General features: G+C 37.2%; 1 protein-coding gene across 1 annotated transcript in view; it reads right to left on the bottom strand.

The window, feature by feature from the left end:
- ADGRB3 (adhesion G protein-coupled receptor B3) overlaps nucleotides 1-25773 on the bottom strand; it is a 489232-nt gene that overhangs the window by 103114 nt on the left and 360345 nt on the right. Inside the window, exons 17-18 of the mRNA XM_075145284.1 lie at nucleotides 4684-4810; nucleotides 2913-3016 (exon numbers count right to left, since the gene is read on the bottom strand). Of these exons, the coding sequence (XP_075001385.1) occupies nucleotides 2913-3016; nucleotides 4684-4810 (231 nt within the window). The remainder of the gene's footprint in view (nucleotides 1-2912; nucleotides 3017-4683; nucleotides 4811-25773) is intronic.

Genomic DNA, 25773 nt, shown 5'->3' with positions numbered 1-25773 from the left:
TGGCAGCGCATTTTGAAACAAGTTATTGGGATAACGATAATATTAATCTTGAAGTTCCACCACATTTACAAAATAGTTTGTATGAAGAAGCATCTTCATAAAACCTAATGTTAAAAAATAGCTAAGTTTGTACAGAAAGATTAAATTATAGCAGGAAGTATCGCACAATCTCTCTATTCATTTTACAAGTAGGCTTAGGATGAAAAAGTCAAATACTCTTATCACCTATTTCCTTACAAGATGCAAATGTTCTCATTTTTCTATATACAGCCTTTTATATGCTACAGGACAGAAAGAGAATGATTATGGTTTCAAGTGAAGTACCTTACTGACTTGATTTTCAGAGCTGCTAACAGAGTAAATGTTGACTACTAAAGTAAAGGAGGGTGCTCAGTTCCTCTGAAGACCATGCCATGTGTTTATATATTCTATGACCTATACTATATGCTTCTCACTGGAGCTTAGTTAATATCGCTGTCTCCTCCTGAGCTTACACTCATAGCTGACACCCTGAGGAGGTCATGATAAAGGGTGCTGAACTCATGAGAAATGCCGAACTTTGGACATGAAATCAATTGCAGCTATCAACTAAGTAATACAGCATTACATTTTTTAGTTAAGAAGACAGAACAACCCTGATACCAAAATCCACATTTTTCCTTAAAATACAACAATGTGGTTAAGGCTAGTTCTATGTGTTTGCAATCAAATACAGAAAGCCTAGTGCCTTTGTCTACACAGTCAGTATGCTGCTACTTCCTAACTTGTTAACTATTGATTCACCGGGGCGAGTTCCCAATACTGAGTATCTATGGACTATAAAGGATCTTAGTGGTTGAGTAAATATGGTGCAAGCAGGAGCTCATAGCATTAACTTAAGCTAGGAAGGTTTTAGTTTTTCTGCCAGCCCACTATTGATGAAGGGAAGGGAAGGGAAGGGAAGGGAAGGGAAGGGAAGGGAAGGGAAGGGAAGGGAAGGGAAGGGAAGGGAAGGGAAGGGAAGGGAAGGGAAGGGAAGGGTGAGTATTTGACTGACACTAATTTTATTTTTCAGTTTGAATTTTCAGCTGGGGGGATCAAATCAATCAACCATAAAAAAAATGTTCACACAGGCCTTCTTCAGACCAGAATACATCTACCTCATATCACCTCTAAACAGGCCCTGCCATTCAAAGGGAAGGTGGGTGTTCCAAAATATAAATACAGACGTAGGGTCAAAATATCAAAATTCTCCCTACCCTAGATTTATAAAAACAAGCATATATATACATATAAGTTTCAGTGTCTATCTTCTCCCTATAGTTGGTTACTATATGCTCTCGAGAAACGTGCTGAAGGCAAATTTTAATGATTCAAATGATAGGCCACTCAGTTGTCATACTACTTTCAAAATATCTCACTGATAAAACACTGAGATCTATGAGTTATCTTTTCTTCAGCTGGATGCAGAACCCACACTAGGTCCATAAGATATCACATACAATTTTTTCTCCTCTTGGAAGTTACCAGAATCATAGAATCATAGAATCATAGAATCACAAAATCATAGAATCATAGAATCATAAAATCATAGACTGGTTTGGATTGGAAGGGGCCTTTAAAGATCATCAGGTTCCAACCCCCCTGCCATGGGCAGGGACATCTTCCACTAGATCAGGTTGCTCAAAGCCCCGTCCAATCTGATAAACACTTCAAATGATGGGGCATCCACAGCTTCTCTGGGCAACCTGTTCCAGTGTCTCACCACCCTCATTGTAAAAAAATCTCTTCCTTACATCTAATTTGAATAATGGAGAAAACCAGTTCCACTGAGCATGACAGTATTTCCATCCAAGTGCTAAATATATCAGGGAGTGCAAAAATAACACTATAATTCTTCAGATGGGAATTATATCCTGAAAGACTCCCATTCTTAGCTTTGACAGACAAGAACTGATAATTCTTATACTTTTTTTTATTATAACTTATGTAACTAGATATTCTATATTTATTATATATATGTCTAATCCTGTGAGTCTCTGTGGCTACAGAAGAGAATGAGAGAGAAAAGGGTTTAAAATTATCAAGCTGCTTCTAAAAGCAAAATTCTATTGGTTAATTTTACTTTACTCTAAAAATTATTATTTTCTCCTTGTGTTTCTTCTTACTTGCATAAGAACCTATTTTTCTTTTATTATGGAAAAAGGTTAAATGAGAACCCATGTTCACTTTTTAAAAATATTTATTACTTTGCATGACTTTTCCTCTTACTTTTCTATTTCTTCTACATTAAGACAGCATGCTATTTCTCATCATTTCTCAAATTAATTTTCTCCATAAATATCTACTGCACTTTTAATTCAATATAATATTTTAATATTGTAAACTCAAGATAGAAAGAAAGTCTGTTACTGGAATGTACCACTACACTATTTGAGACTACTTCATTTTGTGGTCTTCATTGAAACTTATAACCGAAGTGGATAAATTCAAAGCCAATTGTCTGAACCTCCCTAAATCTGCAATATCTGATGTGGCACTTTGATATGCCATTTTTATAACACAGAAGTTTTGTTTTAAAATGTAAATGGAGGAAAAGCAGTCAAAGATATAGGCCAGAAACCTCACATGAAATATATCATATAGAAGAATCCAATAAAATGTTAATTAGCACTATGAATACGCCACTGAAAGAGCAATACCATTCACATTGAAAAGGCGAAAGAGAAGAGCGGGCTATACCATCACCAATAGGCCAAGAGAGTAAAACTAATCAATCACATCAACAAATTTAGGCATCAAAACATGCACTACATTTTGCTTTTTTTTTTCTTTTCCAAATAATAAATATTGCATTTGATGCTCTCTTTAAATTTTAATTCAACTAAATATAACTATGTATTCACATTCAGCTTTGTCAATCCATTACATACCTCCATAGCGCTGCATAGACAACTGCTAGGGTGATCAAGGCCAAGCATGAAAGACCACTGCCTACTATTAAGGTCACTGAGGGTGTACCAGATGATTCCATGATCTGTAGGTTACAACAGACAACCATGAAGAAAAGCCATCCTCCAGCAATTAAAACAACAAGTCAAAAGAAAAAAAGCAACAAAGGCAAGATGATAAAAGCAGCCACGCTGTCACAGATAGCTTCAGTAATATTGCTTATGAAGCAGAAATCAACTTAATTCCAAAACTGATCCATACATAACTCTGAGATCTCTTTAATTATTGACACATTGCTCAGAGGCCTTTGAGCTTTAAAATGCCTTATAATACCTGCATGATATTTTGAAAAATAAAGTAAGTAGTAATATTACAATGTAATAGGAGACTATGACATTAGCACAAGTTTAAACTACTTCCCAACTAAAATTAATTAAAATATATATTTCTCTTGAGAAACAACAATATTTAGAATTGTGTATTAAACAAACAGCTTGGTTTCACTGTAATATATTAAAGATCATCCAGTAATTTGTCCCAGAATTTGATTCATGCTTGTTGCAGAATTACCAAACTTTCTGACTTTTAATAACTTTGACTTCAATCCACTATTCTCACACACTTAATTTCCTTGGGCCTCTGATTATCTAGAAGGAATGGCAAGATATCTATGGCAACAGTATCATAAGCCCTCTGTAAAGAAGCTGGAAATTTAGAATTATTTCATCTGTACTCCATGTATTAACAAAAAATGAAAGTAAATAAATGACCTTGAAAACAAACTGGCTTTCCCTGCTGTAAAATAAACTATTTTCGTCATATATCATGTAAGCTTTTTCCTCCGTGTGTATAAGTGCTCATATTCTGAAATAGTCATGGTATTTGCTTACACAAATGGAAAAAAATTAGATCTAAAAGTTTGAAAGGATACTGTGCCTGGTTTACCAAAATGCTTTTTAAAGCCTTGGGGATGTATTGTAAATTACATTTTATCAAGATATCTTTTGTCACCCAAACAGGAGATAAGACTGATGTACTTTTAGGCCAGATCTCAGGCAGAAAGTAACATTTTATTTCAACCACTTTGTTCCAAACTGATCTACTTTGCTATTAAAAAGAGTCTGATCACACACTTCCAAAACCAGAAAGATGAAATCATGCCTTAGCAGGATAACTTCACAAATATTTGCTTTTTAGCTATTTTTACATTCCATAATACTGGGAGTGTCTGCTTGTACACTTAAGTCCTTTCTTTCTCATGAAAACGTGAGCATTTTTCTTACATCATATCAACAGACTACACAGAAAATCTGTGCTGAAAATGCCCAATGCAGATCTGCAATCTGTTTAACTACAGTATCCAGGGTTTGCCTACCAAGAGCAATAATAAAGCCCTGTACATTCCCCTGGAAAGGCTTGCAACCTTTAAAAAGCTTGTTAAGTTGATAATTGTTCAATACAAAAGTTTTCAACACATTTGCATCACAATTAGAAGGCTTTCTCTGAAAAAATCAGAGTTCGAGAACATGCAAATTTCACTAGGATTTAGTTATATCGCAGAATCTGGAATTCATTTCTCTGAGACACTGTAGACACCAGGAGACTAACATTTGCCTACCTGCAATATTAAACAATTCCTCAAAGCAACGTCTGAAATATACCTGAGACGAAAGCTCGACCAGCCCCCCCCGCAGCCCCCCCGCAATTGCCTTTTGCATTAAAACTGGATTTTCCCCCCCCTTTGTTACTTACTATTTCTCTGGGTTGCTGAGCCAAAATGGCGAAGGTAGAGAGACGATCACATAAGCATTTCGTATGGGATGCATCGGTAAGCACAGTTTTACATCCCTGGGTAGACCAGGTTCCCAAAGAGTCGTTCCTGCAAAGGAGAGAGAGAGAGGGTGGGGGGGAAATCGGGATAATTACGCCTGACGGCCAATTCCGTGAGGAGACAATGCAGTTTAATCGCGAGGAGAGTGTAGTGTGGTTCCCGGACAGCGGAGAGGTACTTGTTGTGGGGCAGGACGGCCCCGGCGGCGCCCCCGCGGCGCGGCCGAGCGGGGAGCGGGGCGCGGGGAGCGGCGCTGCGCGGAGCGGCGCGGAGCTGTCCGGCGCGGCGGTGCTGACAGCCCGGCGCGCTGCGCTGCGCGGAGCCCCGCCAGCCGCGGCAGCAGCCGCCCCCTGCGCTGCCAGCCACCTCCGAGCCTCACCAGAGCACTGCGAAAAACTCATCGGGGGAAGAGGGGGAGGCTTTTTCTTTCTCTGGTGTGGTTTTTTTTTTTTTTTTCCTTTTCCTACCGGCTCTGTTTCTGGCCCTTTTGTAAAAAAATGTGGTGGTCGGTAGTCGTAGTGCCTTTTTTTTTTTTTTCTTTCTTTCTCGCGTGTGTGTGGCTAGTTTAAAGGCAGATGGTCCTCAAACGTCTGTCTGGGTTATGCCAGTTGGACCGGGAGATGCCGGATCTTCTGTTCTGATGGCTATTTTTGCTGAGGATTTTTGGGTTTTTTGGTTATTGTTTTTAGTGATCAGCCTTAGAAATTTCACCCTGGAAACGGCAGCATCAGATGCCTCCAACTCTTGCCTTAGCTCCAGCAGAGGGGTGGATTTCAGTACAGCAGCACACAACATCATCAAAGAGACACACGAGTTCGCCCTCCAGGCATCACTCAGTCAACTCGCCTTTCCCTAACTCCCTCCCCCTTCTCGATTTCTTTTTCTTGGGGTGGCAGCACCACGCTAACCCCAAGCCAAAGCGATCATTTGCTGGCACCTTTCACCAACCGCCCCTAAACAAAACAAGATGATTAACACAGCCCCCGAATTCAATTAGACATTCAATATGCTAATGCAAGGTCTGAAACCCACCCCAGCAGAACAATAAAAATGGTATCAACCCACGTTTTCTTTGTGCAGGCAAGGAGAGGGAGAGAGAGAGACAAAAAATCATCCCTCCCATTTCCTGAACTGCAGTGGGGGGAAAATCATTTCTACAGGAAAAAGGGGTTGGTTTCAACTAAAGCAAATCTATTATCTTTACATATGTTATGTTTAGAGAACAACAACTGGGTTTCTTTCTTCTTTTTCCCCTCCTTTCATGTCCAGGGAGCAACTGCAGCGACTCTGCTGCCAGCAGCAGCATGCGTGCTCTCAATTCCTGTCCATTTCACCTCAGGTCACTAAATGACTTGAAAAAAGAAAAATGAAAGTGGAAGAACCAAGGTGGGGGAATAATAATTTCCAGTCCCTGTGATCACCCTTTTTTCACCTCTTCTGCCTCAACAACCCACCTTTGTGAGTGATTCTATATGCCAGGACCCTCATGCAAAGGCAATTTGTTATCCCAAACCTGCTCTCAGAGTGCAGTTCACCCCAGCCCACCTCGGCATTTTGCGCCACTAGTTTTTGAAACACACACCAGATGTACACTATTATCTTCAGAACAGTATCCTGTAATAAAACAAACAGCAACTGAGGGAAACAACTGAGAGATCACCAATTCTTCAAGCCACTAAAGCTGTCTATTAGCTTTCTTTCATAAATTTTGTCTTTCAGAGAGCACAGGCTAAATCAACATTCATCTTGAAAAATATAGTTACATATTCTAAATTCTGAAGCATTATCTTCTGGATAACTTAACCAATTTATTTGATTAGCTTTCCTGTCTCTTATCTTATTGCAACACACAGTTAAGGCCAAATGAAATGCATTTATCTGTGCTGATTAAATATTAAAGAACGATAGCTTAAGAGAAATTGACATGTTTTGAAACAAAAGGATGGTATTATTCATCCTGAGAATAAGATTTAATATATTGAATTCACCCTATGCTGAAAAGCACTGGATGCGCAATGCATAGAGTTAGCACCAAGTCCTTGCAGATGGTGTCCAATGCACAGAGTTAGACAAGTTCTAATTATAAAAGGTAGACCACCACAGAGACCAGTTTAATTTAAAACAAAACATCTGTTACAATTATAATTATATTTAAATTAGTATAAATCATGGGCAGTCCACGAGGTTTAGAGGGGCTCATTCTCTTCTTCAAGTCACTCCTGCAAATACAAAATTCTAGTCATACATTAGCTGTGCAGTTCACTGTTGTACTATAACACCAGGTATTACAAATACACTACATATTTTGCAAAACTTTTGAATACTACTAAAAATTTTAGTAGAATATCCAAAAGCACTCTGAAATGAAGAAAGTGCTTTAATTGTATTTAACAATAAGACATCCATTGACACAGCAGGAGCGGAGTCAGTCTAATATGGACACATTTTACATTTCATTGTTCATTTTTTCAGTGATACACTTAAATTTCTTGCCTAGCAGCATTATGTTTGAATATGTAACAGATGAAAATTCCGTGATTAAATATGGTCTATCTCTCTTTTCTAACCAATGCAGTTAAAAAAAAAAAAAGCCTCATTAATAAATATATTTGTAGCCTGTTGAAATGATAGCTGGCAGAAGCTGTGTAGAATGTTATACTAAGTCCATGAAGGAGACAGAATAATGAGCAGAATCCAGAAGAGTGTAACTGCAATTTGTTGCATGATGCTCATGCCTGCAGAACAGTAAACGTATGATTACTAACTCACTCAGAGATGTTGGACATTTTGACTTGCCAACATAAAATCAATATTTGGTTTTAGGTATAAAGTAAATAAGGAATGGAAATATGGAGTTAAAACAGGTGTATTATATTTAGTACATCTCAATGTTACACTTTTTATGAAGTCCTCCGTCTATGATCTATCCCGCTTATAATGCAACTCTTCTGGGCCAGTCAGAATCTGTCCCATATTTGGAAGTTTCATTCCTTTTTGGTGTGATTTGCTTTAACTGTGTGTCTAACGTTTAGGGTTATCATACGAATACGCAAGAGGGCACCTATTATTCCTGTGGATCTTTCTTATTATGTAGAAAGCTATAAAGGAGTCACAGGTACTATTAACACATGTTCTATTTATATCAGGGAAAATTATCAAATTGAAAATACGTAGCAAATATAGATGTAGGTTCATGCCCATCGTTGGCAATTTTGTACTGTTCCACTGAGCTACAGATGATTTAATCAACCTGGCAGAATTCCCATGATATAAGCAAAGGAATTCCCAAGAAGCATAGATTCACCATTGCAGATCCTGTGTCATCCTGCAGCTGAGGCAGGGGAAGAAGCAGGGGAAGCAGGGAAGTAGGGGAAAAAGTCTAAGTAGGATGTAATTTGGGCCCGTTGATCTATGGCTAATACAGCATAAGCACCAAAAAAACCTCAGCTCCAAAATTTCCCTATGAGTGTGACCTTCTCAGAGCAGTCTTACAGGTAGAGGAATGCTGGAGTGTGTTTTCAAAACCTTTTCAGAGTGTAACGTAAACTTCTTAGTTCTAATCAAGAATTGGGAACATACTGTGCAATGAAAATGATGGCCAAATGATGTACAGAAAAGTATTTCAATCATGTATGATATAGAAGAAATAATGTGACTTTTACTCTTTAATAATGTATTATGCAATATTGCATGACATAAAAGTGGTGCTCGCTACTGAAGACAATGATATGACTGTCTCAGATACTGAAATTGAAATGTAGTTTATAGGATAGGAGCATTTTTGTAGAATAAAAGATTCATTCACAGACACAACTGCCAATCTGACACAGACTGATGATCAAGCCATATTTGATATGCTAGCAACCATGTTTCCCTTACTTTGCAGTATTTTTCTTGGTCTCATGATACAGTTTGCCACTTACTATTGACATATTTTGTTAAAATTAATAACATATATGTCTTACTAATTGCATTGTTTTGTCTACTTTAACATATTGATGAATAAAAATCAGCTATGACACTGTTGTCAAAACCACTCACTTAGTAAAGGACTTTACCTCATAACGTACACTGTCTACCTTATTAGTTTATTGAAGACTTTTTTTCAAATGAAAGGTTTTGTTTTGGAGGGAGATGCTGTGAGACAGACAAAAAGGAAGTTAACAATACTGTTAACTATTTTTTCCATACTGACAACTAGTGATCCAAGTAGTTGTCCGGGTTTTGATCATCATGACGAAGAGTTAACATTTTAGAAATACATATATGATGGTAGCTTACTTCAGTAATTTCTTTGATGATTGATATCTGTGCTTAAAGTACGATGAGAAACCTTTTCAACCATTAAGCTACATTACTTAAATAACAACAAGAAGTTGTTATTTAAGTGTTTAATAACAGCTTTGTAGAAAGCAAACTACACAGAAGTTAAGAAATTATAACATTATTTCTCCTGAGATAATTTTAATTCTCCCCACTACTTGGGTGTGTACATTATTATACATTTTTTTTCTGTTCAGCTAGGCACTGTTTTTCCTTTAGGACAGACTTTTGTATTCCAACTCTATTCTTGGTAAAGAATGACATATAATGATGAGAAGCACAGGGAAAATGCAGACATAAGAGTTTTTTAGCCTAGCGAAAGATAGGAAATAAGCTCATGGTCCTTATGAGTAGCAGATTATGTACATCATTGTGCCTGTTCAGATATGCTGGCTGGCACCTTAGTGAAGATAAAGTCCTTCCAACACCTGCTTACTTCTTTACACCTGGACCTAAAATCCCAGGGAAGCCATAGGGAAGGCTCAACTGCAGGAGTCTCCTTTCAGTTGTGCATGTCCATATGTCTGAGACATGACCTAACTTAGTATGTATAATTTCTACTGTGATCAATCTTATTTCTACCAGTAGTATATGGCCACATTTGGCTTATCTCCACAGTTTTTCCTAAAGTAAAAAAAAAGGAAAGGAAAAAAAAAGAAAAAAAACCACACACAAAAAAACCCACAACGAAAAGGTGGATGCAAACACACTTTGCTTCATAATGTCACACATAAAACTGTAGTTTAACAAAGTATTGTTTACCCTGAAATTGTTAATACGATTAACATTATGTCATTATGACTTAGGGCTTTTTTTACCCTCACACAATTTAGAAAAACTAATGCATGAAATCATGGAAATGAAAAGAAATAGAATGGACAAAAATAACTGCCTTATGACTACATGTCCAAAACACCGCAAATGTCCCCAAAAGGATGTCTGAATTTGTGTGGTATCAGAAGAAAAAGCTGAGTGATGAATATCTTGCAATTGGATCTCCAACCAGAATACTATGGGGAGTTCATTTTCCTAAAGAATAAGGCCACTTTTCCAATTCAGGCATTGAATTTTTTATTTTTCCTCAGTGACATACTTGTGCATTTATTTTTTTGCCAAAGAAAATAGAAATACTTGAAAAATTATTTTTCTTGCTTATCTTTATATTAAAAAAAAATCCTATTTGAATAATTTTTTTATAAAACAAATGTGCATCTGGGCTGGAAACCAAGTTTTATTCCAATGTGATTTAAAACAGATGAGATATTAAACCCTAAAAAGTAGATTTTATAACAGAGCCATTGTAATTATAAAGCATACATTGTTACATTAACTTTCTAATAATGTACAACTCATAGAAAGGTCTGAGGGAAGATCAAAAATTGCCTTGGTTATCAGTTTCACTACTATATATAAATGATTCATCAAAAGGGGAGCTATGGAAGTGAGTATTAATGCTTGGGGGAATATTTTATTACTCTATAACTTTCCTGTCCATACAGTTTAGGGCATGATCTATCGCGTAGTGTGCAAAGCTATGCTGTAATCAATAGTTGCCCTGTCATTAGCACACTGCAAATGTATCAAAGTGGAAAGGGAAAAGAAATTCTAAAGGACTAAAGTCATATTCTAAAGGATGTGACAAAAATGGGATGTGACAAATACTTTTTGGAGTTTCCTGCCTTTTACTGCATAGTTCTTGATCACCGGTACTCTGTACTACTGCTATAATGCAAACTTATCATTATTGGAATTACAGGATCCATTTGTGTTTTTTAATAACATCAGACAAACTCCAGTCATTCAGCTCTATTTCTGTATTTTAAGAGGCCTAATGGATGGACACTTGAGCAAGACCATTCTCACCCCTTTCCCAAGATTATAGAGAAAATCTCCTAAGAGGATGAATACTGGTGCATCAAAAAAAATGAGAAAAAACAATTGCTTTCCATAGCTTCAACTCTGTCTGACGCTGTAGATGCTCTCAGAGAAAGTAACACACGAGTAAGTACTGGGTGTTCCTGCTATGAACAGATTCCCAAAGGATGTACGTATCTGCTGAGGATTTATGAGAACTATGACTTCTTTCCCCATGGAGCTCCAAAATGAATGGAGCCGACAAGAGGCCACACTTCCCTTCCAGGATATCTTGTCCCAAGATGATGATTTCCTAGAAACTACAGGAAGCAACAGAGGGATATTTTTTATTTTCATAAAAACAATAATTGAAGGAAACTGGTCATTTCTACTACAAATTCTACAGTGAATTGCTGTCTCCCTCCCTTCCCGATGAGTTCTCATTTATTGAATATCAGTCTGCACTCCAATTTTGTCTTTCATTTCCATACAGTTTTGCTAAGTTTGTTCACTGTGAAAGGGAGATATGCCTGATAATGCTAAATGACCAAGACAACAAGGATCATGTTACATTTTGCAAGCGTGCATTACTTAACTGTGGGTATGTTTAGAGATCGGGTTCTTCATTTAAGTTGCTGTATGATGTATTTGGTTTCTTGGGGCAAAGTCATATAGAGACTTGCTATGTCAAAATATATATGCTCAAAGTTTGCAGTATGAGTTTAGTAGCATTTTGGATATGTATAAAATTGCTCAGTTTCAACTAGGTTAATTTTGTAGGATAACATTATCAGATATTTAGTAGGAAAAAAAGAGAGAGTTCCACAAATATTTTGTTAGCTTTCACTCCTCACAAAATCAGTAAAAACGTTCATATTCGCTTGTTCAGACTGTATAAATATTTGTGTAGGTTTATGGTGATTGCCATAAGGAATTAAGGAATTAAGGAAACATTAAATTAAGGAATTAAGGAATTAAGGAAACATTGCCATATAGTGTTTTCCCAATGATCAGCTTGTGAAATCTTTCACACTGTACTATTATGCACAGGGACTCCTAGCAAAAAGGATCCTTGTAAATTGTACATTGCCAGGGGCTTGAAAAGATTAGGGGCTCAGAAGTTTATCCTGGAAATTAAGAATGTCAAATCTTGGATCAGGGTTGTAGCTGTCGTTAATGTTTCTTCCAAGTGACAAGATTAGCAATAAAGCATAGTATCATTAGTTCAAGTTTCAAGGCCAGCTATGACCAGCAGGGAGAGGAACAAGTGTGAAAGGGAATTGATGAGGGGAAGAACAGAGGCTGGGCTTCCATCACGGTTACTGTAACATCCTATGCTATTCTAGATTGGATGGCCAGATACAATTAAAAATAGTACATATCCAGCCTCCTCAGAGAGTGCTTTGAATTAGGCTCCAGAGATGCCAACCATGAGGCAGGAAGAAAGTTAAGCCACAAAATGAGAATGGCAGAAGCAAACATGTTATGTGGTCAGGCACAGGCTCATTGCTCTGGTGATGCAAAAGAGAGCTGAGCTGAGCTGAGCTCTCTTTTGGAGCTAGATGTGTACATGCTACTTTGGAAATCTTTTTGCCAAAGAAAATAGAAATCCTTGAAAAATTATTTTTCTTGCTTATCTTTATATAAAAAAAAAAAATCCTGAGGTTCCACATCAAAGATGTCCAGTGGAGAGCCCCCATTTTATCTAACAATTCAGTGGCTGTGAGATAGAAGAGGTGAGTTCAATTTCCTTCTCTGCATGAGGGGTGTTGAATAGATATTTTGCAGCACATGACCTAATCCCAGACTACAGCATATTCTGGTGTGAGAGTACCCTCACTCCTTCTTGCTGAAGCAAGTACTCAGTGAACAGAACTATGCATTGGGCAGAAGGTGAAGCAAAGCATGGGCTTTGTAGCTATACTGCAGGAAGACAGAGATAGGGATTGGCACCTGCATTCCAGTTCCTGCTCCACTCAGTATTACTTATTCAGCAGATTGAGCAGTCAAACATCAGTGTTACATGTTCCCTGAAGATCCTCAGGTTTCATACATGTTCCTTCATATCTTAGCTGCATGACTAAACCCTCCTGGTTATGAGCTTCTCCTCCCCTGGACCTTGTGATAGCACCTGCTGCTCCTACACAATCCTACTGTGTATCCTACAACTCTGGTACCTCTTGGGTTCTCTGAAGAACGTGCTGTGGAGCTATGGCAACAGTTGTCTCAGTGTCCAATTTTATAGCAAGAAATAAAGACTTTTTTTCTGTCTGCTTACACTTACACTTTGAAAACAAACTTAACGCAAGCCAGGCTGAGATAAAACAAACAAACAAACAAACAGTTGGACATGGTTATAAATTTTTATAAAAGGCACAAACAAAGAAATAAAATAAAACTGACATTTGCTCTACTGACACTGGGATTATGTCAAACAGTATGTCTCCCCTTTTATCCAGAAGTTATTCTGCAAGATTTTCTAAACGTTCAGTTTATAAAGAGTTTTATTTTCTGTATACGTTAGGCCTTAGGCTATGTCCTTTTCCTTGCTTAAGACACTTGCTTTTAATAACCAGTCCTCTTTTGTAAATCCTCCCCAGGAGTCTAAACAGATCTAATCTGCTTTTCCTCAAATGGATTGATTTCTTTCTTATTCAGGAGATAATCTGGCCATCTCTCTTAATTAAAATAAGTAACTTTTTTCTTCCTTAGAGATGCCTCTTTGTTAGATCAGATGTTATCTTGTGTACCTGACTGGCCAATTAACAACTGCTTCAATAGGAGTAATGCTTATTCCCTTATTCTCTCTTGGTGAGTCAGAGTGCACCATGACTGAACCTGCACCAAATCTTTTATTGTTATCAGTCTGCACATTAAAAACACAGTTGATACAAATACCTCAATAGGAAAAAAGCATATAACTTGCTATCGGCTCTTGACTGAGCTCAGACACATAATAATTAGCCAGTTTGAGATGACAAGGGGTTTGTAGTGACTGATGATTAACTTCTTCGGTTGGATATCTTTTCTTCAGTGAAAACCTTAAATGCAGATTGTAAAAGTGAGTAATCTTTCCCTTTCAGACAATCAATATTTAGTTTTAATATGAAAGAATAAGACTAATGGTGAACAGAAGGAATTAGAGAAGCTTCCTTATTCCAAAATTTCCTGCAGCCTGGAGATTAGGTCATTCCTCCTGAAAAGCTTCTGAATTTTGCAAGCACAGGTGAGACCTCACCTTGGGTAAGTCTTCCTGGGTGAATTTTCTAACCATTGAACTATTGGACAAAAGAACTGTCTTCATATATAGGTATAGGTCTTCATACATGTGCTGTCCATGTTTTATGTAGCAGCCAATTCATTGCTAAGTCAAGGCCACAGTCAAGAATGACAGAGAGATGACCTGTTTACGTATCTTGATGAGAGTTAATGCAGAGGTTCTTCTGAGCATATTAGAATGAAGCCTTGGTGGCCAAGCAGGTTAACATAAAACGCCTAAGAACCTCTGGATTTAGGATTCTCCAGAGTTGTACAGTGACTGGAAAGGAGGTCTGACAAAGTCCATTAAGGACTGAGGTATCTATAGTGGTGTATATCTGCCTATCTCATACAATGACTAAGACTTTATTAAAATGGGGCAATGCAAAAAATCTGTGCAAGCAGTTGAGATGCAATGACTTCGTATATGCTTAGCTGATAGCAAATGTAATGCAATATAGCTGAACACAAAGCTTTCTTACAGTGCTGTTTACGATCTGATTAAGAAACAAAACTAAACAACCCAGATGTTGCTAAAGCTGATTGATGTAAGCTGTACATTGAAAACTCCATAATTCATGGAGGTAACTGCTATGACATTATAAAGTAACGCATCTTTTTGCCTTAATAATTTTCACTTTTTTTTAAAGATGTGGGAAAATCATTGTGATTACAGAGTCAAATAAATTCAAGTACAGATTTAGGAAATGGAGGCTCTTTTGTTAAAAAGAAGATGTAAGAGGCACGTCCTTAATATATACTTTAGATTCTTCTGAGCTGATCTTAGCCCTGATGTTCTTGCCTTTCAGCAGGCTTATTACCTTAGGACTTAGTAATGTGGGTCCTCAGCTTCCACATTCAAAAGGGTTTGAATGTAGCCACTTTGGAGTGCAGTTATGTGAGCTACTGCTTATCTGAATCTCCCTGAGTGGATGTATTTACTGACCAACTGCCCAGTAAAGTAAATTACACCTAATTGACACACTTTTTAATACCACTTCACACCTATGTAACTGTAGGTAGTGTTGCCTAAAACAAAGTCAGCTGATAATGATAATTTTTGGAGAAAACATTACACAGTTACACTGTGTTTTTTGCTAAGAGTGACTAGCACAGAGGCTAGAAGCAGGAGGTGTGCATCACACTGCATCACAGCAGATGAAAACAGATGCTTCCATATTTCATCTGGAAAATGCTGGGAAAAATAATGAGGGCCTGCACTGTGCCATGTCTGGACAGTGATCTTCTTGTACCAGGGCTTGTGCTGACTCAGTAGTATAAGGGCAAGTGTTGTAGAGGAGGCCACTGTGGTGCAGAAAGTCCAGTGGATTCTGTGGACATGCTCTGAATTTGATCTGCACATGTGCAATGTCTGATGCATCCACAATGCAACAGACAATCTGCATTTGTAACAACTGTATTTCTGGAAGTCCCAGAAAAATTTACTGCACTGAACAGTGGTAATAATACAGGATTTAAATACTCTTACTCCTCTGGTAAATCCATTTCAGCTAGTTACATGTCAGCTAGATTGTGTGTTTAGATAAATGTGACTGGTGGCATTAAAAACTATATCAAATGGTTAAGAGGCTGGATAAGTGCTTTTATTTCACAGTCTAAAAAAAAAAAGGGGATAGAGGAGGTGTTGAGGAGTATATGTCTTAACTGATGCCAAAAAAAGCCTGTCTGAACAAATGAGAAAAGCTAGTAGTCTATTTACTTTCTTCCATCTCCTGATAATCTTTTTTGTTTGTGTGTGGCTTCCTTGTGGGAAACAGCAAGATTTCCCGATGCTCTGCAGGGGAATGTGCAGGGGTTGTAATAATGGGCTTGTTTGCTGTGGACTGACAAAGTTGGTGTACTCTCTAGCCTTCATGTATGGTAGAAATGAACTGAAAAAAGTGTCCCAAAATAATCAATGTTAATACACTCTAATGGTCTACCCACATTACATAGCACTTTTCAGCTGAAAGCCTTAAAACACAGAGATGGACAGTGTCGTCCTGAATCTCAACACTGGGCACAGGAAAATTAAGAGATATCTCTAGGACTCAAGGCCAAAATGAAAATGCGAAGGTAAATTGCTTCTAGGCTGAAAAGAAAATGTAACCACATACAGTGCTATATTTGTTTCCTTCTATCTCTATATGAAGGTCTCATACACTATTTTTGATGTTTACAACATTATATCATATAGAATATTGAAAGTACACGTTTCTAAAAACATACACAGTAACATTATTCAGTTAATGTTGCAGTTTTTGCAGAATGGAATCAGGTCTCATTAGCATGAAAGGCATATCACAAGCTGTCTGTCTGTCTGTGGTTTGTCACATAGATGTGACATGCTTTAGTTGAAAACTCCAAATCTGAAATGCCTTTCCCTTCAGTCAGACATAGTATTGCAAGTAGAAATTGTTACAGCGTCTTCTTACATTTCGAAGTAATTTGCATTCTGTTATGTTCTCATGGTACTTAATGTTTTAAAAGTGCAATAAATAAAGAATACAATTAATTTAGATTACACTACTTGATCTGAATTATATACAGACTATTTAGTACATGAAGCTTATTAGCTAGAATATATCTCCTAGAAATTACATAATGATGAGTTCAATTGCAATCATTGTCTATGCATATATAGTATTTAGGGAATGTCATGAATTCACTTCATGTCAGTGCATGCTGTATATTGATTGGACCTGTCAACTTCAATGGAGTATCCTCAGTATAACTCACATCAAAACCTGGCACTATATTTTGATCTCTCAGACAGCTAAATGATATCGAAAATTACATATACGCAAACATCTTTCTATTGACTATGCATTGGAGAAAACTTATGTGTTTATTTTAATTTAAAGATGCTAGAGCATGTCAAGTGCATGATGTGTTCTCCAGTTATATTAGCTTTCGGCAGGGGTTTGGAAATAGCAAAACAGAAAATATGACTACGCTACTCTAAAAAAGTCTACGGTATGCCCACATTTTGAATGCAGTATGCAGTTCTGATCTCTTCTTAACTCAAACAGATCTAGTGGAACTAGGAAAGCTATAGGGAAAGGGGATGAGGTGACAGAAGATATGGGACAGCTTCCATAAGGTAAGTCCCTCCAGTCTGGGTAAGAAGTGGTCAAGGGAGGTCTGATAAAGGTCTGTAAGAGTGCCATGGTGAAAATGAACCAGAAATGATTGCTTGTTATTCCTTGTAATATAAGATCTAAGGGCATTAAATGAAATTATTAGGCTGTATATTCAAAACAAACAATAGGAGGCATTTTTTCTCACAGGGCATAGTTAAATTGTGGAAATAATTGCCACAGGAGGTTATAAATGACAGAAGATTATATGAACTGAAAGAGTGATTATATAAATTCACAGACAAAAAGATCTTTTAAGGTTACAGCACACAAAGATAAAAAATCACAAACCTGTTGGACTTTGGAAGGTATACCAGGGGAATTTCTACTAAATTAGTACCTTGTTCTTAAGCACTCTTCTAGGCATCTGTTAACAGTCACTGTGGCAGGCAGGATGCTGGGGCTAGACTAATCTTTTGCCTGTTCAGCCCAGCTTATACTTTAACTATTATTCCTGGTTTAAAGGTTTTGCTTTCAAATTAATCACATTTCAGTTTGCTGGTTGTTCCACATTGCCTGTGCATATTAAACCCAAAACATAGTGCTGAGACAGCAGTATCTTAGTTGAGCCTCAATATAATGTTGAGGTACTATGACACCCTAAATTTACAAATAAAATGTCTTGGCATCACATAAGCGGACATTGAACGGAATTAAATCTTTATTGCTTTGCATTAATGTTTTATCTCATATGAGAGAGAATTTTTTATTTCCTTAATTTTAGAGTGTAGAATTGGGATTTTACAAGTGCACTCACATTCTGAAATATTTCATAATATTCTATCAATATATATAGAATATGTATGTGTGTATATATATATAGTAGACAGATAATAGGTGTTGCAATGGCGATACTTGTTATTGCATCTCATCTGATTTTAATACACTTCATAAGATCTACTTTTAGATTTACTCTAATGATGGCTTCACAATTTTTATTCTGTGCATGATCTTAACTGTTAAGCACTTACTTACAAAAATATTTGCTTCTTTTCTTCACAATGTTGCCTTTCTTTATATAAAACTATACCTCCTGACCCTTAGAATGGTCAAGTTTTCATCCCAAGCCAGTAACATATATTCTGTATTTAAAAATGTCACTGCTTTTAAGTCCAATACCTAGTAGTCCTGCAGGGCTAGAGGCAATAACTTGTAAAGGGAAAAATTCTCAACTTTCCAATTGGACACACAGACCTTGCTTCTGACCCTGCAGGGCTGTCAGCTATCAAACTTTGAAGTCATGACATTTTAAAGAAAATGTATGGGGGAGTTATTTTACAGGAACAGAAAACCATTTTTAGCTTACTTTAAAAAGTTTTTATTGCTCTTTTTTGCCCTATGGTTTCAATGAGTAAGATATCTAGTTTTACAGATGGATGCGTATGAAAATAGTACTAGTAAATGCTTTAAAGAGTCTAACTTATTCTAAACATTATATGATATAAATTCATGCAAAGTTGTTAGCACTTGTGGAAAAATGGAGGAATCAAACACTCAAGGTCAGAAATACAGAAACAGTGGCCTCAGCTGCAGCTTTTCTTATGGTTGTGTTTTAATGTCTCGTGTCTTTTTGCCTTTCCGGCCGTCTCACATTAAAATGAATTAAAATGATTGCAGAATTAGTTGAATTAAACCATCCTTCATTTTCAGTGATATGTTAATTGGAATTGCAAATTGGAATTTCTTACAAATTCCTATAAAAGAGTTGTAAGAATACTAGTACTAGTACTTTAATTCTTGATGAGATGTTAAAAAAATGTCTGCTTTGGAAAAATATTAATTCACTTGCTTTAAAACTGCAAATATTTTACTGCTCCATAGTTCTAAGTTTCATAAATTTCCAATTTTGAACTCACCTAAACATCTAAAAAAATAAAAATTAATAGATTTTATACAGAATTAATTCCACTTCTACTGAACTAATTTCCCTCAAAGTTTGGTTTGTTTTTAACTTTGGGAATTTTAACTCTGGAATAACTTCCCCTCTGTAAAAAAATTCAGATTTTTAGTGTAGGAAATGGAACTCAGAAATGCCATAAACCATTGCTTCTCTAAGACCATGGTTCAGCATAATATTTAAATATGGCTATAAGTTCTTATGTCAGTGATTTCAGTAGATTTACTCGAATACTCAAAGGTAGTCACATGCTCAACTTTCTGGTGAAATCACAGATTTCTGTCACAAAATATCAATGAATTAAGCCTCAAAATAGGCCTTTAAAGTAAGTAAGGATCACTGGTCACATATTCCAGATGACAAAATTCTGTGCTGCTGTACTAAATAATCAGACCAGATCCTTCTGTCCTTTAAATCATAACAATCTTTAAAAAATGTAAAGACTATGCATATTACATTGTAACTTAGGCTATGGAAGATCTTTCTTCTTGAATTAATTACTCATTCAAATAATTGATGATTATAGCATCAGTATAATTTGTATTAATAATAGAAATTATTATTAATGAATAAACTCATACTACATCAAACAAAAATCTGTAAACAGATTTATGTTAATTGAATATCTTTTTGCAACACTTAGCAGAATTAAGAATCAATTCCAACTTAAATGTAAATAACAATCGTAATCACAGAAACATAATTCTCTATCAAAACATGTTTTAAAGATCCCTCTGTACATGTAATGCAATTCCTTTCCCTTACCAGCCCCTTCCCTCCAATTTCTAAAAGAAAAATGACTAATAATACATCTTATCATTTCCATGATCGAGCACTATTTGGTTTGATGTTTCTCAAATACTACAGTTCCTAAGAGGAGTCACTTGAAGTCCAGAGTACCTATATGAAGTTCTGAATATCCAGGAAAAGATTCCACTTTATTTACTTATTGACAACGTCAATACGCAATTAAATATTTGCTAGTAGTTGCATAAAATGTTTCTTTGTTAAGCAAAGTTCATGCTAACATTGTCCCACTTAATTGTCAGTCATTACTGTTCAATGTCATTGGGAAAGGTACGTTTACTGGGAGAAATCCCTGTACAAGTCCTGGCTGAAGTCAGCAGATTGCAAGAGAGATCATGCTGCAGTACTTTCTACCTGGACACCATAGTTCTTCCGTGAGTGAAACCGTGTGAAACTCATGAAACGTTTCACTGCCCATGTGAAACCATTCAACTGCAGAGAGTTCCATGGAAGTAGCTACTAGAAAAATGGACACTTACACATGAGAGAAAATATTATTGATGCAGCTGCCCTTGTGCTACCCATGGTGTAAAAGTGAAAAGTGTGGCATGAAAGGGAGGACTTATTGCTGGGATACAAGGATGGGGATGCATCTCAAGAAGGACCATGGTCAGGATACTAGAGCAGCCAGGAGGAAAAGAAACACTCTGCAGTACTTGAGCTGGGTGTCAGGAAAAGGGAAGCTTATTGCATAATGCCTCTGTGTATATTCTGTCGAACAAATCCTTTTATGTCTGTACAAGGCAGATGGCACTTTAATTAAAGGTTCTGTAAACTTTCCCAAAACATCTTTGTGATTTCTGTGTTCAGCATGTTTATGTACCTAACCCTGCAAATTAGCAGGTTTTCAAATATTTTATCCGTATTTAACAATGATGCATGGGAGCTTCTGCTCCACAAATGAAGGGCAAATCCAGCACCACCTGCATGATGTTAATATATGTTTTCATCAAGCCCATAGCGACTGTGGTATATGTGATGGCAAAACTGAGGAATGGGATAAGAACATGAGGGAAAATTTTCTTGGACATGAAGAATAAATATTTAGGTTTTTATGATAAATAGAGTTAATAACAGTTTTTGCTTCTAATTGCATTACAAGATTATGTTGCAGAGACATATTGAAATATTTTTAAAAGAGATGTGGATGTCCCTGATTTTAAAATTTTCAGTAGCCAATGCAACATCTTAGCATATTTTATTTTTTTCCCCTTAAAACAATTTAAAAAAGCATCAGGTCCACTGAAAAAAAAAGTGTTCACGCACAGAGAAAAACGTGCAGCAAACAGTTCCTTCTCCACAAGGCAAAATAATTTCTAGAATGAGTTATAGAGATATGTGCTTTTCTTTTGTCTGGAGACAATACATTTTTTGGTAGATTTCTTCCAGCAGAAAAACAAATATTAAAGAGGACTTTTTAAATTTAATTAGAAAAAATAAAAAAACTATGTGAATAGGAATTTATCTCAAATTATGGAAAACAGGTGTGTTCGTGAGAACAACATTTTCCTCAAAACACTTAATTTCTAATTTAAACATAAATTGCTGTAGACTTTTAATCAACTTTGTAAAAATTACTTTACAGATAAATGTAAAGACTCAAAAAACAGCTGCAACATTAGACTTCATTGGTGCTTCAAAAAACAGTCTGTCATTAAGTCTTGTGTTTTCCTCTTGATATTAAATTGTTTACATAGTATTTTTGTTCCTTAAACTGACAAAGGAAACCTTGATATACAAGACATATCACTGTTCATACAACTGAGATTCTGAGCATGCACACAGTTGTGTATGCAATGTTATACATGAAGATAGTCCCGTCTTTACATATGTAAGTCATTGAAGAATGTGGTTCTAACGCTACTCTGTATATAAACCCCTCGTTTTGCCAGCTGAAATGCAAACGAAAATAGCAACCTGGTTGTAGATTGCTACTCCTGTGGATAGTGTCATAGAATTTATATAAAAATTTATCTGAGTATTTGCTAATGTAGACAGCACACAAGTCTGCTTCCTTATCTGTACTCCTGTTTACAGATTTCCTGTAAAATTGCTGCCAGAAACTACAAAGGTCATATTAAATTTTTGTGAAGGTGCCATAAATGCATGTACTGTAAGCACTGCTTTCCATGACAAGTCAGTCATCATATTAAGGAAGGGAAGAGGCCTCCAACTATCTTGTCACTCCTACATTTTTCCTTCTACCAGTTTTGGGTCCTTTCATGAATGCACAGCATGCTTTATATGCTGGAGGACTAGAATAATTGTTTTAACTCTTCCTTTTTTCTTTTGGGTAAATGAAAGTAGATTGTTGCATAAAAGAAGATACAGTATATAAAATTGCCAAACCTTTCTTTTGGAAAAGCAAATTCCTCACTACTTCCCAAGGGAATTATATGAAAAGCTCATGCAAACAGAATTTGTATATTTTTATGACTCAAGCTATGAAGTTACAGCCACATACGGTATTTCATTTTGTATTCACTATCAACCACAATTGTTCCTTTTGCCAGGTAATCTTTCATCTCTGCAGCTCCTCTTTGGAATCTCATTAGATTAATAGGTCACTAAAACATTGTTTGATCATATTTCTTAACCACCTTCGTCAGCTTATGAGTCAACCCTGCAACATATGAAAGCAAGATCAGTTTTGCACTCACTTCCTCTAATATATTTTAAATATTTAATGCTAAGAAAAGATCTATTCCTTCCCACCTTCTCTTCTGTGTCACAAGGTAGTAGGTATTTTAATTCAAGACTAATATAAAAAATAGCAAACTACTACATAGCAAACCACTACTGTGGTAAATGGAGTTAAATCTAGTTGGTGGCCAGTCATAAATGGTGTTCGCCAGGGCTAAGTATTGGGGCCAGTTCTGTTTAATATCTTTATTAATCATCTGGACGAGGCAATTGAGTGCACCCTCAGTAAGTTTGCAGCCAATACCAAGTTGGGTGGGCGTGTTGATCTGCTCGAGGGTAGAAAGGCTCTGCAGAGGGACCTCGACAGGCTGGATCGATGGGCTGAGGCCAACTGTATGAGGTTCAACAAGGCCAAGTGCCGGGTCCTGCACTTCGGCCACAACAACCCCAGGCAATGCTACAGGCTTGGGGAAGAGTGGCTGGAAAGCTGCCCAGAGGAAAAGGACCTGGGGGTGCTGGTTGACAGCCGGCTGAACATGAGCCGGCAGTGTGCCCAGGTGACCAAGAAGGCCAATGGCATCCTGGCCTGTATCAGAAATAGTGTGGCCAGCAGGAGTAGGGAGGTGATCGTGCCCCTGTACTCGGCACTGGTGAGGCCGCACCTCGAATCCTGTGTTCAGTTTTGGGCCCCTCACTACAAGAAGGACATGGAGGTGCTGGAGCGCGTCCAGAGAAGGGCAATGAAGCTGGTGAAGGGCCTGGAGCACAAGTCTTATGAGGAGCGGCTGAGGGAACTGGGGTTGTTTAGTCTGGAGAAGAGGAGGCTGAGGGGAGACTATTGCTCTCTACAACTACCTGAAAGGTTGTAGCGAGGTAGGTGTCGGTCTCTTCTCCCAAGTAATGCGATAGGACAAGAAGCGATAGGACAAGAGGAAACGGCCTCAAGTTGCACCAGGGGAGGTTTAAATCAGATATTAGGAAAAATTTCTTCATCAAAAGGGTTGTAAAGTGTTGGAACAGGCTGCCCAGGGAAGTGGTTGAGTCATCATTCCTGGAGGTACTTCAAAGACATGTAGATGTGGTGCTTAAGGATGTGGTTTAGTGGTGGACTTGGTGGCACTAGGTTAATGGTTGGATCTGATGATCTTAAAGATCTTTTCCAACCTTAACGATTCTATGATTCTAGGATTCTACTACAGGACAGTTGGAGGATATGCAAAAGAAATTAACTCTTGAAGGACAATCAAAGGCAGCCTGAACTGGGTTACTGGGATCTTATGATGCCAAAGCAGAGCTAGCTAAATACCTGGCATTTGGTTATATATTGTTGACAAAGTCTCTGATCTGATGTTTAGACTTAGTATCTTCTATTCCGCTTAGTGTCCTAAGAAATATGAGACATTAAATATTCCCTTCCTGTGCAAGTCAAATGAAAAAAGAAATATATCTGTGTCTAGAGAGTATTTTGATAGTTTAATGCTCCCACTCTACTGAAACCAGGCATCAGGGCAATGTCTAATTTAATACACAATGTTTGATGAAAAAGCAAAGCAATTGGAGAGAGTACGGAAGAGAGTAACAAAGAAGATCAAAGATGCAGAAAACATGACCAATGAGAAAGGCTGTAAGAACTGTATATTTAATTGAGGGAAAAGAAAACCCAAGGGGAAACATGACAACAGTTCCCTCAAATATGAGAGGTTGCCAGGCAGAGAAAGTACTGTCCTCCTTTTGTTCCTGTTCTCCTTTTCCACTGGCGACAGGAACAAGAAGTGCTGAGCTCAGACTGAAGCAGGGACTACTACGGAAATCTTCCAGCTGTAGGGACAGTAAGTCATTCTGCCTTGGGGAGCCATGGAATCCCCATCATCTCAAGTTTTTAATAGCAGGTTGCAGAGCAGTCTGCTGGGAATGGACGAAAGGCCAGGGTAAGTGATCTCTTGAGTGACTTCCTTCACTACGTGCTACAAGCCAGTGATTTCTTCTGAAGGGAGCTGCGTTTGCTGAACGCTCCTGAAAATGCTGAAGTGCTTTCCACTACCAATGACTGTAATAGGACTATGCTGCATCATGTACATTTGAGCACAAAATTGGGAACCAGACAATGTAAATGCTTGGCAGTTTGTCAGCATGGCTTAGAGAACTGGACAACTTTTTTTTTTCAGTTGTGGTATGCTTGTTTCAGGATTTGTGCGGATGTGACCTATTAGATTTCAGAACTGAGCAGAACTGTTATGCAAATGCAGACGTAAGATCCAAAGCCAGCTGAAGTAAGCAGAAGAGTTTCAGCTGGCTTTGATGGCTTTGGAGCAGGTCTGCAACGCACGTGTGTGCAAGGTCGTATGCGTGCCTGTATGTGCGCTGGGAGAGAGGAGGAATGAGACATTTGTACAGCCACTTACCCTGACTTTGAAACGCTGGCTTTGTGTAATTGACTCAGGGGTGTATTCAAACTGCCTAATTTAGGAGTTGAAATTACTGTGGCATTTAGGCTCAAGACAGAAAAACTGAAACTGTCTAATCTCTGGGGTGGACAGGCTCCCCATATGCCAGTGAAGAGCCTTAATCTCTATGCTTATATGAAACACTTACTATAATCTGAATATGTACTTTACAATCAAATCAAACATGTTTTTAAGCATTTGGCTTATTTTAAGTGCCTGAATAGTGCTTCAACAGGAACATAATATAGAACATAAACCAGAGTATCATGACTCACAAAAAAGGGAAGTAAAGTTAAAACATTTAAAAGGTCATATTTCATTTTTAGATGATGCAGAAACTATTTTATATGTTCATAACAGTCAACTGGAAGCAGTGGAATTTTCTTAGTAATTTGTGAAGCTAATTAGTTGACACAGTGAGAAATCCAAGCTATAAAGCATACCATAGTCAAATCAATGATAATAAGAAATAGTTTGGATGATTTTTTCAGTGTTTAATTGTTCCATACAGGGACAAAATAATATTGCAGAAAATTGATTTTCTGTAGAAAAGTTCCCCTGTTAAGCATTGTATTCATGATACTGGAAACCAATGAGATTTTTAAAAGGAACTAATAAATAGTTCAAGCAATATTAACAGAGTTC

Source organism: Calonectris borealis, chromosome 3, assembly GCF_964195595.1.
Source record: "Calonectris borealis chromosome 3, bCalBor7.hap1.2, whole genome shotgun sequence".
Lineage (NCBI taxonomy): Eukaryota > Metazoa > Chordata > Aves > Procellariiformes > Procellariidae > Calonectris > Calonectris borealis.
This window is presented reverse-complemented; position numbering and strand designations above follow the sequence as displayed.